Source organism: Athene cunicularia, assembly GCF_003259725.1.
Source record: "Athene cunicularia isolate RWA chromosome 1 unlocalized genomic scaffold, athCun1 chr1_part1, whole genome shotgun sequence".
Taxonomy (NCBI): domain Eukaryota; kingdom Metazoa; phylum Chordata; class Aves; order Strigiformes; family Strigidae; genus Athene; species Athene cunicularia.
Genome location: NW_020799091.1, coordinates 120,255,910 through 120,267,917, shown reverse-complemented (window position 1 = coordinate 120,267,917; position 12,008 = coordinate 120,255,910). Strand labels below are relative to the sequence as shown.

Sequence of the window (12,008 nt, the reverse complement as noted above, 5' to 3'; positions counted from 1 at the left end):
GGCCCCACGGCGCCGCCTTCTCCTTTGGGTCCCGGGAAGCCGGCGGCCCCTGGCGGGCCCATGATGCCTGGCAGGCCTGGCTGGCCTGGCTCCCCTGGTGGCCCCCCCATGCCAGGTGGCCCCGCGTGCCCCTTCTCCCCCTTTGGCCCCAGGGGCCCGGGCAGGCCTCCCACACCACGCTCACCCTTGGGCCCAGGGAAGCCTGGCTTCCCGACGCCGGGGAGGCCAGGAGGCCCGGGCAGGCCTGGCAAGCCTTGCTCCCCTTTGCCACCCGGGAAACCCGGCTGGCCAGGGACGCCGTCCTGGCCGGGTTTGCCCACTCCGGGCACACCGGGAGGGCCCTGGATCCCGGGGACACCCGGGGGTCCCTGTAGCCCCAGCTCTCCTGGGGGCCCGGGTTTGCCCAGGGGTCCCTGCGGGCCGGGGAAGCCGACCATGCCTGGTTTGCCGACCCCTGGCAGCCCCACGGGGCCGGGGGGGCCAGGCAGCCCAGGCGGACCCTTCAGCCCCGGCAAACCCGGGATCCCAACGCCCTTCTCCCCTTTTGGCCCTGGGATCCCGGGGGCTCCCGGGGGCCCCTTCATCCCAGGCTCGCCCTTGGGGCCCGGCTGCCCTTGCAGCCCCGGAGCACCTGCCTTCCCTATGCCAGGAAGCCCGTGAGGCCCTGGCGGTCCTTGCGGGCCAGGTATCCCCATGGGCCCAACCTCCCCCTTCGGCCCCATCTCCCCTCTTGGCCCCGGGGGCCCCATCACCCCTGGTTTCCCCGGCATCCCTGGCAAACCCGGCTTCCCAATTCCTGGATATCCTTGTGGGCCCGGTTTTCCTTTGGCTCCCGGCACACCATGACCTGGTAATCCTGGTGGCCCCGGTGGCCCTCTTGGTCCAGGCTCACCAGGGGGACCTTGTTCACCCCTCAGACTGCGCACGGGCATTTCTGGGTCAGGGAGAAATGAAAGAGAAAAAAAGGGAAGGGGGAGAGACAAAAAGTTACTGCAGTTGCACTCTTTGAGAAACACAAAGGCTGTTTTGGATTCAATGTGCGTTTTATGATGCCTCTCTTAGTTCTGTGGCGGGAAGGGAGGCAGAGCTAGCCAGCAAGCTACAGGTTGATGTTTGGAAAGAGGGTGTTTCTACTGTTTTGCATACTCCAACCTTGTGTACATGTTTCTCTTCCCATAAAATATTTTTTTTTCATCATATTTGCTTTTTTTTCTTTTTTTACCATGTAAAAGCTATTTGCACTTTGCTAGTGTTTTCTACCTATGTGATCCTAAGCAGCGAAATCTGCTTTTTGTCCCACGTTGCTGTAGACGGTTTTTGTCTACAAAAAGACGGATGTTTTTGTCTACAAACAGATGGACATAGGTTTTTGTCCTATGTTGCTGTAGACTAAGCTACTTTTAAGGGTTTTGCAGGTCACAGAAGCTGCTCCGTGCTCTCGTGCTCCAGGAGTAGTTCTGGCATAAAAGTGCTTTTGCTGGAGGGGCTTACACCAGCAAGATCAGTTAAAAATTGTATTGGAAGTCTGTACTGCATAGGTGTGTATGGCAGGGCTTTGGTTTCCGTTCAGATAGTACTGGAAACCTACGGCCTTACCCAGTGTTGCTAAGCTCCTACAGGTTTTTGCCGTAGCCACGTCTAGTTCCGTGTTTTTATTCTCCAAACCCATGTTTTTGTGTATGTGACCACTTAACGTTGCAGGTCAGGGTGAGGGAGTTCCTGCATGGGAGTGGTTGTGCTGGGGTTGGTTGCTTTCCAAGCTGCAGGCTTTTTGTGTTAAATGTAAAGTCTGCTTTTCTCTGGCTTTAAGATGGATAAAGAAGTGAGAGGTTTGGGGAAAGGGAGAGATGAGGTTTCAGTGCAAGAGAATTAACTGTTCTGTGGGAGGCAGAAACCCTCCCTCTGTACATGTTGTGTTTTATGCACGTAGAAAACCGCCTTTGCTCACAAGATAGGTTGTTTTTACTACAGCCAATTGTGCTGGTTTAGACACTCCAAAAATAGGCCCTGAAATCTCCCATTTCCTTGTGAAGCCAGCGGAGGCTGTGGTTACACTGAACACTCAACGAGACAAAGAGTTAACCAGCTTGTCTGAAGTGGCACAGACACTCGCTGTCCTCATAAGGATTTTATGACACTGGGTGTTTCTGGTTGCCCTTTGTATTTTGGACATTTTTTTTGTTGTTTTTTTAAATATCCTAATATTGTCCAAACCTCCTTTACTGAATACTGAAAGTGCTAGTACATGTGGGCTCGTGCAGTAGTGCCCTGTACCTCCAGTGCCTCCGTTATGCCCGTAAACAAGCTACACAAAGAGGCCTGTGGAGTCAGAAGAGCAATTCTATGTTTCTGTTGGCAAACCTCTAAATCACAGGGTCTGGACAAACGCAGACAAAGCCATAATATTCCTGTAAATTCAAATCTTGGGGCTCTTAGCTCTTATTTCATGCCTAGTCTTTGCAGTGAGAGCGGGAGCACCTCCAGGCAGGCCCCTGGTCCCTCATTTGGAAGGTTTTCTGCAGGCAGGTGGGATTATGAGGTTTCTCCTCAACCTGGGGACAGCCCCAGGTGCTGGAGGCTCATCACAGGCTGCTCAGGGGCTGTGCTGCTGCCTGCAGGATGACTCTGGCCTTGCTCTGGTGACCCTGAGCTGCCCCATGGCTCCTGGGAGCCCCTTCTGTCCCCCTCCCTGGGGTACCTGGGTGCCATGCCCAGCCTGCAGCAGCCCACTCCCCATCTCCAGTGCCCCTGCCCCGGGCACACAGTGCTGTGGGGCACCTGGCAGGGCTGTGCAGGGGGTGGCGAGGGACGTGCCAGCCTACCTTTCTCTTTCTTGGGAGCCATGTCCTTGCCAAGCAGAGGCATCTGCGGCACCTCCTTCATGTACTGAGGCAGGTGGGGGTACTCCTTCCCATACTGCATGTGGGGCACCTCCTTGCCCATGTGCTGCATCGGGATGCCTTCTTTGCCCAGCGGCATGTGAGGTACTTGTTGTCCAAGGGGTTGGTACTGGGGCATCTGGGGTGGCAGCTGCTTGATCCCATAGTAGACGCCGCCTTGAGCAGACCTCACCAGCTCTAGGTAGATGGTGACAGCCACTGCCAGCAGCTGCACAGGGAAGAGCAGCCCGGCCATCACCTGCGAAAAACACAACAAAACCCACAGTTGGCAGAAAACTGATTTTTCGTGTCGTGTGTTTCCCGTCAAGGCTGACCTGCTCTCATCTTCTGTAGCAAACTGGACATAAACCTCTGCAAGCTGGCTCTGGTTTGCGCATTGCCCTGGAGCACACCCTGCAGCAGGCCTGTGTCTGGTTTACTGGAGGCTCTTACTTAAACAGTGCTATTAGAGCAATTGCCCTTATATATCTATATACCTGAAAGGAGGCTGCAGAGAGGGGGATGAGTCTCTTGAGCCAAGGAACCAGCGCCAGGACAAGAGGGAATGGCCTCAAGCTGCACCAGGGCAGGGTCAGACTGGCTCTTAGGAAGTATTTCTTTGCAGAAGGGGTTGTTGGGCGTTGGAATGGGCTGCCCAGGGCAGGGGGGGAGTCCCCATCCCTGAAGGGGTTGAAGAGTCGGGTTGACCCAGCACTGAGGGATCTGGTGGAGTTGGGAACGGTCAGGGTGAGGTTCATGGTTGGGCTGGAGGAGCTTCAAGGTCTCCTCCAACCGAGATGATTCTGTGATGTGCATTTAGTTTTATACTACCCCGCACAGCCCAGGTGGTTCCCTCTGCGGTTTCTCTGTAGGGGAACCTGCTCCCTCCCATTCCCAAGCTGCAGTTACCCACTTTCTCACTTGACACAAGGTTTGGGGAGCTCTGCTGCAAGCACCAGCCCAGGGGGAGAGCAGTAAGGGGCATGTGGGGATTTCTTTAAACACTTTCAGCCCGAGGAAACTAAATTACCCTTTCTGCTGTGCTTTCCATAGCAACAAAATCTCAGTTTCTGCAGCTTAGATCTGTGCCCAGGATTGTGCCCTGTGGCTGCAGAGCCCAGAGGCTCTCCATTTCTATCGCAGCTCCTTGCCAGCTCTCCTCCTTAAACTGAGCTCTGATCCTCTCAGCCTTCACCCAGAACTGGGCTATCTAGGGGCTGTCTGGGCCATTACTGTTTCCATGCAGGATGGGCCAACCCAAGCCTTTCTCTGGGGATATTCAACTATTTTCTAAAGGTCTCTCCAGCTGCAGACCCTGTCCCCTCCCCAGGCAGCCCATCCCAGCACCTCAACAGCCCTGCTAACAGAATAATTTTTTTTTTTCTTTTTTTCCTTCCTTATCAAAATATAAGCTTGGGACTTCTTGTCCCATCTGCTGTTGGCTTTCTTTTCTGCAGTAAGGGCATTACTTGTAGGTGAACAGCAAATCAGGGATTGGGAACTCCTTAAACAAGTGCAAATTTGAAGGCAGCCTGAGGCTTACCTCAGTGTTTGCAGTCCGTCCCACAGCCAAGCCCAGCAGGCAATTCTTGCTCTTTTCAAATGCACGTGGCAATTGCCAAGCCTGATGGCTGTTCCCTATCCTTGCTTTTCCACCACACAAAGATGCTTTGCACCCAAGCTGGGCACCAGGAAAAGCCCCACCACACACTCCTCCTGACTCACTCCCAGAAGCTGCTGGGCCCTGGGCTTGGCTCAAGCACTGGGTGGGCTGTCACAGACCATCCCAGAGAAACGGCTTCTCTCGTTGCTCTGTGCTGTGGTGAAGGTTACTAACCAGGTGGTAACACTGGGTGTCGTTTAATTTTTATGTTTCACTCCTGCTCAAAGTTCTCCATTCACTTTGCATTAGCGAAGAACCTGGAGAAATGCATTCTGCTCTTTTAAAACATTTCTCCTTAATTGTGTTATGTGCGGTGTAATCTCTCAATGGAAATCAGTGTATCATTGTTACTGAAGGTGTAAATGGAGGCTATATCAAAATTGTGTCGGTAAAACAACCAGCAGAAGGTTAGTATTTTCAATAATAATTCTAAATAGACAAATGAACTAGAGAAAAGATGGAACTATGTGTTAACAGCAAAACAAACCATTTAAGAAAATGAAATATTAGTGAATAAACACTAGATGGAGCATATGTTGCACAGCTGAGATTCTACAGTCACTTTCTCTCCCAGGAATTTAAGGTCTTGGATGTAACCAGCTGCCATGTGGCAAAGAAAACCAGAGCCAAGATGTACAGGAGTTTTTAAGTGTAGCTAAAGCCCAAGCACAGTCACTTATCCTTGTTCAGCAAAGCATTTCAGCAAACGCTTCAGCTCCAGAGAGCTGAAGGTGGCTTTTAGCCCAAAGCTGGCGGCTTTGCTGGGAGCTACAGGATTTGGGCCTCAGGACAGGGCATTTCTGCTTAAAGCTCAGTGGCACTGGCCTGCGAGGACAGGCTGTGTGTGGGGGAGGAGGGGTGCATCCCCACTCTTGCCTCTGTTGGGATCTACTACTACCATCACGAGTGAGTAGCTGCAGCTTTGGCTCTCTGTAGCCAAGTAGGTTAATACCTGCCTCAAAATCCCAGCTACTGGAGAATTTGCAGCATTTTGTGCATCTCTCCCAAATGAAAAGCGTTGCCTCTGTGAAGAAAGAAATGAGTGAAACGTTGTTTTTTTTTTTTTAAATCAGAAGACACTGGGTGATTCAGGACTGTTGTTGAAACCTACAAGTATGAAGGACAGGGTGGATTTTGACAAATGACATTATTAAATTAACATCTTGGCTACTCTGTTATTCTGGTGGCCAGTTTTTTGGGGTTTGTTTTTTTAAAAAGATAACTTCAGTGGAATAAGTGGAGAGGGAAATAGGTAAAATTCCTTTGGATGTGATTTTTCTCCTTGTTTTTATTACGAAACATGGGCTTTGTGTGCAAGTGGGAGCTATTTGAAATAATTGAAAGAAATTTCCTACGGGGAGGCACCAGCCTGCCCGCAGCTCAGGGTGAACTCAACCTCCACTGCTTGTGCCAAGCTGCCTCAGCACTGCCAGGTGTCACGCAATGCACCTGGGGTTTAACAGGCCTGACCGTGCAGCACATGAGAGGTTCTTGTATGCGTGTGTGGAAATTTTGAGGGAGATCAGGCAAGACTTCTAGAGATAGGAAGGCTCCAGAAAGAGAGGTGATCTCACTACATCTGTGTTTCCTTTAGTGTTTTTTGACTCATCATAACCAGAACAGTGTGGCCTGGGAATGACAAATTGCTTCTCATCTATTGGTTTTGGCTGGGGCTGGTGCCTGTGACCAGCTGAGGTGGAAGGTGGGGGTTTATTTACTGAACAACCTCGGGCTACATGGGACTTGGCTGACATCTTCGTGGGAGGAGGTCAGAGCCTCCCTAGTGGCCTCATGAGCTGTCTGGGTCTTGGGATCTGCCACAGGTACCTGGGAAGTGGCCTGCGTTCGGCACCGGCCATACGTCTTGAATCTCCCTCCGCTCCCAAAGGAATGAGGGATCAGACATAATTAGTCTTGATGAGAAATGTGGTAGTCGTGTATGCGACTGCTACTGCTCACTGTCTCCTGGCAGTGGGTCCAGCAGGATTATCGCTGTCAGACACCATCACTATAAGACAATCCTCCCCTGCAGCGTGAGGGGTGCCTGGGATAGTCCTTCAGTGCTTCAGCTCACTGCCTGTCTCATCCCAGTTAGTTATGTACTGAGAGAGAGAAGGTGAAGGTCTTTCAGTTTGTTTCTGAATGCCAGTTCTTGTTATTTGAAGACCTTGCCAGGAAGTCACTAGCATCTTTAAATGCCTAAAAGCTATTGAAAATCTTCTTGGTTTTTAAAATGGACAGGTCCCCCAGGGTTTATGAACAGCAAACAGAGATTGTCCCAGCCATGGTAGGACTTAAGAAAAATACCAGAGTGAGGAGGAGAAAAATCTGTGCTGAAAATGCAGCCAAAGTGTAAGACTTCCCACCCCCTTCACCCAAGTCCTAGCAATTCAGGGATCATCTCCAAACACATTCGTGTAATCTGATCTGACATCCTTTCAAAGGTGTCTGTCAACAGAGAGTAAAATGGCTTTGGAATGGGATTTTCTGCTGTTTCTGTCAGAAAGCAACGGGAATGTGTCTACATATTTATGGCAGGTAAATCAGGCCATGTGTGCACCTTTAGGGAAGCCAAAGGCTTGGAGAAAGCAAAGTTTTGCCATAACTGTTTGAATGCCTGAAGGAAGATGGAGAAGCAGCTGTGCCTTCACAGCATGTGACATGTCATTTTGCACCAGTCCTTCAGATTAAGACACAATAAACGTTTTGCTTGACCTAGGGTGAGGCAAGCCACTCGAGGGCGAAGGAACATTATCCTAAACCACAGTGTTCAGCTGCTGGTGTGTGAACGCATGTGGTTGGCTCTGCGGGTGAGAGTTACTCCCTGAAAAAACACATTTTTACAGGCAAAGCTCAAGTGAGAACATTTCTCAATCATCTCTTTGGTGGAGCTGTTCTCCTGAGAAAACTAGAAAGGACCTTCCTCTGGCTATTTGCGTTTGTCAGGAGAAACTGAAGACAAAACAAAATGTACCAGCAGTCATAATTCTTAAATTGGTGTGAAGAAATAATGGCTGGTTTAGCCTAATTGTGTAAAGAATGTATGGAAAGAGTGATGCCTGTCCACGTGGGACTTGGAATCATAGGTGGTCTTGCAAAGAGTGGAAGCAAGCCCTTGAGTTACTCGTTCTTACAGGGAAGTGGTTGCTGTGGAAATAATTTTGGGGTTAACTGAAATTTACCCACATCTCAGAACATCTGAGATACTTGCCTAGAGACTAGCCCAGTGGGCTTTATTTACCACGCGTTGCTTTGCAACTGCTTTATTTCCCAAAGAGGCACAAGGCATGAGTAGATCTCAGTGACCTGAACGCTTCTGCCTGGGGGTCCCTTCCATGGGGGTTGCTGAAGCTGCAGGGACCCATTCCCCACTGCACTGAGGGGACAGACTGGCTAGCACTCAGGTTTCCACATGGAAAATGACCGCTGCAACACTCGCAAAATAAAACCCCTGGTGACTCTGAAAATTTTGTGCCTGGAAGAGGGCTACTTAAAAATATTTGAGGTCAAAAGCCAAATTCCCTGGGATGTTTCTGACTTGACATTAGAAGTGGTTAAGAACATGGCTACTTTTGGAGTACCCTTGATAACTGATGGCATTACCAAGTGTCTACGATGGTGTATCCAGGGATGGCTCTGCTCCTAGGGACGGGAGAGTCCAATCCCATGGGAACATCATAAACCTCACTGAAGTCTCTCTTTGTCCCATAGAGACATGCAGGCACAGCATAATGCCATGGAAGTGGCAAATAAGGTGTTCCCATGTGCGAGGAGGGACAGCACAGTGTTGCAGGGAGCTGGTGAGTTGGTTGCACTGTAGCCCCCTGGGAGGGGTTCCCTGGCTTCCCCCCAGCTTGCAGGCATTGGTACGTGGCAGCTCATGCAGAGTCAAACAAAGGCTTGTAAGAGAAAGCCACAGTCTTCATAAGGCGATAACCATTTTTTTTTCTGTTGTCATTTTTAGTGTTACTTTGGTAACAAACAACCTGTACTGTTCCTGTCTTGTACAGTATGGTTCCTGTCAACCACTGGGTTATTTGTGCAAGCGTGAGCACACCCCACCCCTATACATATTTTTGTTAAAGACCCTATCACCTGAAAAGTATCAGATTAATCCCTGGGCATATATTTCTTTTAGGCATGTATAAATTAATTCTGTTAGTCAACTACCCTTCTTCAAAGCAATTTTAGCACAAAATGTGAAGAGCAGCTATCACGGCCTTAGTTCCTGTAGTTGCTCAGCACCAGTGAATAGTTGGGGTGACTTCAAGGGGGGGTTGTCTTTAGATGTGGAAGGTCAAGCAGATGCTGGTTGTCATTCTCAGCGACAGTGCTGTGATGTGTAGGTGACTTGAGCAGTGATCTTTCCAATATGTTGTTCACAGTTTTCAAAACTGAACTATTTCAAAACTTAAGCTAAGATTAATTTGTGGATCATTCAACTCTTTAGAGGACAAACTTGTCAGTCAGTGAGTACTTTCTGAAGAGATCTGAGGATACCCTATACTACACAGAGACTGAATTTTAGTGGGAACTTGTATTTTCAAGGGCAGGAAAAACCAACAACCTTCTGCTTGCCAAATAATTTTGTACTTGCTCAGAGCTTAGGGTGCCATTTAATACACACATTACTGCTTGAATATAAAGCACTCTTCTGCCTTTCTGTGCCAAACAAGGTTTTATGTCATTTGGGCAGATGTTTTTGAATTTACAGTCAAACTAATTAAACTCTGTTTGGGGGGTTTCTTTCTGAAAGTTCCATCATACTCCACATAAAAACAGGGAGCGAGGGCAACCAAATACAACTTGGCACAAGTTTCCTTTGAAAGCCAACTGGTTTCATAACACGAATGAAGACAAGCTATGCTGATTTAATCTTATATTCGGCAGTAAAGAGCAGGAGGGCAGTAAGGGAGAGCACAGCCCTGTGCGAGGACTCTGCCACACCGTTGGCAGGGGACAGCTGATCTGTGCCTGACTTTAGCCCAAGTAGGTTTGGGGTCCTGCATCACTTTAATGGTGCCTACAGCTTCACTGAAGGTTGTATCTGTTTCTTGAGTAGGCAGTTTACCTTGCTAAAGGGTCTACAAGGGCCTGTGCATTCCGTAGGGAGGAAAGTAGGATTTATGGTAAATGTAATCCTGCCTTCTTGCCTCTTGTGAAACTCTCCCACAGAGATCAGGTTTATTTTCTTATTTATTTTCCCTCCCTCCTCTTCACTGTCCCCTCCAAGGAAACAAAGTAGTGTGTTGAGTGTCTGTGTTCAGTTTAGATTACCAAGAAACAGCTATTGTTCCGTATGTTAAAAATAAATTAAATCATATTTTGCTCAAGGTCTAACAACTGTGTCTGATTATCATGTGGTATTTACTAAATCTAAGACAGTCATAACAAGGATTGTCATAATAAACATTTTAAAATGCACACATGCATAAACCTGCTGCTAATGGAGACTATTCAACATGTGGCAGATGCCTTTTTTTTTTTTTTTTTAAATTCAAAATGGTGCTTACAGTTGCGTTCCTAGAAAAGTGTGAAAACATCTAAATAAATGGTTTCATCTTAAAAACTGATAACGATCTATAAGCTATCTTTGGCTTCAGTGGTAATTATATGGCCTTTTCTTGCAGTGTCTATTGCAAGAAATATACAATGTTTATCCATTTCCAAAGACAAAGCAATATCCTATATAATGTTTATATAATCTATATCCTATATAATGTTTATCCATTTCCAAAGACAAAGCAACTGCCTCTGCTCCAATCTGTTTGCAAATACATTTGTGCATGTGCTCAGCCAGCTTGCTGTATGGAAATGGCTCGCTTGGACCTCCCCTGTTTCTTCCTTCCAAATGGTGTGTATTTGCATGTGTACCTTTATCTACATATATATGAAAGTGCCGTCTGTGTGCAGGTATATATGTGTGCATGTATGTGAAAACACATATCCTGGGACTGGAAGCAGCCAGGATGAGAAGGAGAAAGCAGGCCATGCAGACATAACTATGTTGCCTTTAGTCTTCTCCCCATGCCCAATCTCCATGGGCTCAGGTAGGCATCTCCATCTCCGTGCAAATCTGGGCAGGATTAGACTGCTGCCTCCACACCCCTGACTGCCAGGCACAGGCCTCTGCCAACTCAACACCAACATAAAGCTCATGATTTATGATGGTATTTAGATGCCTGGCGCTAGTAATTGATTTCCAGTTAAGTCTCTTGCATGTCTCTGAGGATCTGGCCCAGAAGCTGTTTGCTGGAAAATGCCTGAAAGCTCCTTGCAGTCAGAGGGCAGGGAGCTGTGGCGAGGCCGGGCACCACTAGCCGGGTGACCACAGTCCCCAGGGATGCAGCTGTCTCGTGTAGTGGCGTGTGCTTGTTTGCACAAATTGTTGTCTGACCTCAGGGTGGGGAGGAAGGACCAACGTGGGGGAATGTTTTCTGAAAAACATGCGACTTTAATTATGGGTTTAGGATTAATTATAGGTAGGATTTAGCAAATACCTGCTTTTGAAATAGGTTTTCCTGTTCTCTGCCATACAGCATGCGCTTGAATCCTCTGCCTAATGCTCTCTTCTGGGCAGTTTGCCTATAGTCTTGGTGGTGGGCAGCTTTGATAGAGGCTCTTAAACAACTGCCACTAGCTCCCCATTCAGCAATCAACAGCACGAGGCCTATAAACCCGGACCTGGTAACGTGGAACACACAAAGTGATCAAAGCCTAGAGCTGCCTCCCCGCTTATCGGCACGTCATCGCTCTCCTGGCCCTGGCTCCCGGCCCGGGACTGGCAGCCGATGTGTCCAAGCACAGGCTGTTTGTTCAACGTGGGAACTGAACTGAGGGCTCCTTCTCTGAAGCAGTGGGGCTACCGGGCGCTGCAGCAGAAGCTCCCGGTGGGGCAGGGGCACTGACACCATCCAAGAAATTTGTCTTATCAGATGTAATGGGTTTATGGTACACAGCCCGCTGGGAATGAGGCTGATTTTCATGGAAGAGCTTTTAGAGTCAATGGACCATCTCCTGGGGGCGTTAGTTTGGGGATTGTTCTGGCAAAAATGTTTCACATCTACTGCCAATCCCCTGCCCCAAAAATCGATGCAAAGACAAACAACCTGAGATGCGCTTCAGACTGAAGTGCTTGATCCAGCAGGCTGAACCTTGAGGTGTTGATAATGAATTATGGTGATTACTGGTTGCAAACCAGTGTGGACAGGCAACTACAGGCTTTCTTTGGAAACCTCTCAGCTGCCATTCATCACTCTTGGCCTCGCTCTGCCCTGAGATAGGTTGTGCTGGCTGCATGCAATAGAAGCCTCCCAAAGTTTCATGGTATAATTGTTTGCATGTTATTATGGTACAATGGTTTGTGAAGTGTATCACAGCATTTTACTATTTTAATCCAAAGCAGTGTCTCTAGCAGTGCTGCCATGAATTATACTCACTGGTAGAAGTGTAAAAAGTTTCCATTT

General features: G+C 48.6%; 1 protein-coding gene across 1 annotated transcript in view; it reads right to left on the bottom strand.

Moving 5' to 3' along the window:
• The window catches only part of COL8A1 (collagen type VIII alpha 1 chain), an 88,016-nt gene that overhangs the window by 993 nt on the left and 75,015 nt on the right, over positions 1 to 12,008 (bottom strand). The window contains exons 4-5 of the mRNA XM_026868635.1: positions 2,823 to 3,138; positions 4 to 934 (exon numbers count right to left, since the gene is read on the bottom strand). Of these exons, the coding sequence (XP_026724436.1) occupies positions 4 to 934; positions 2,823 to 3,135 (1,244 nt within the window). The 5' untranslated portion in view covers positions 3,136 to 3,138. The remainder of the gene's footprint in view (positions 1 to 3; positions 935 to 2,822; positions 3,139 to 12,008) is intronic.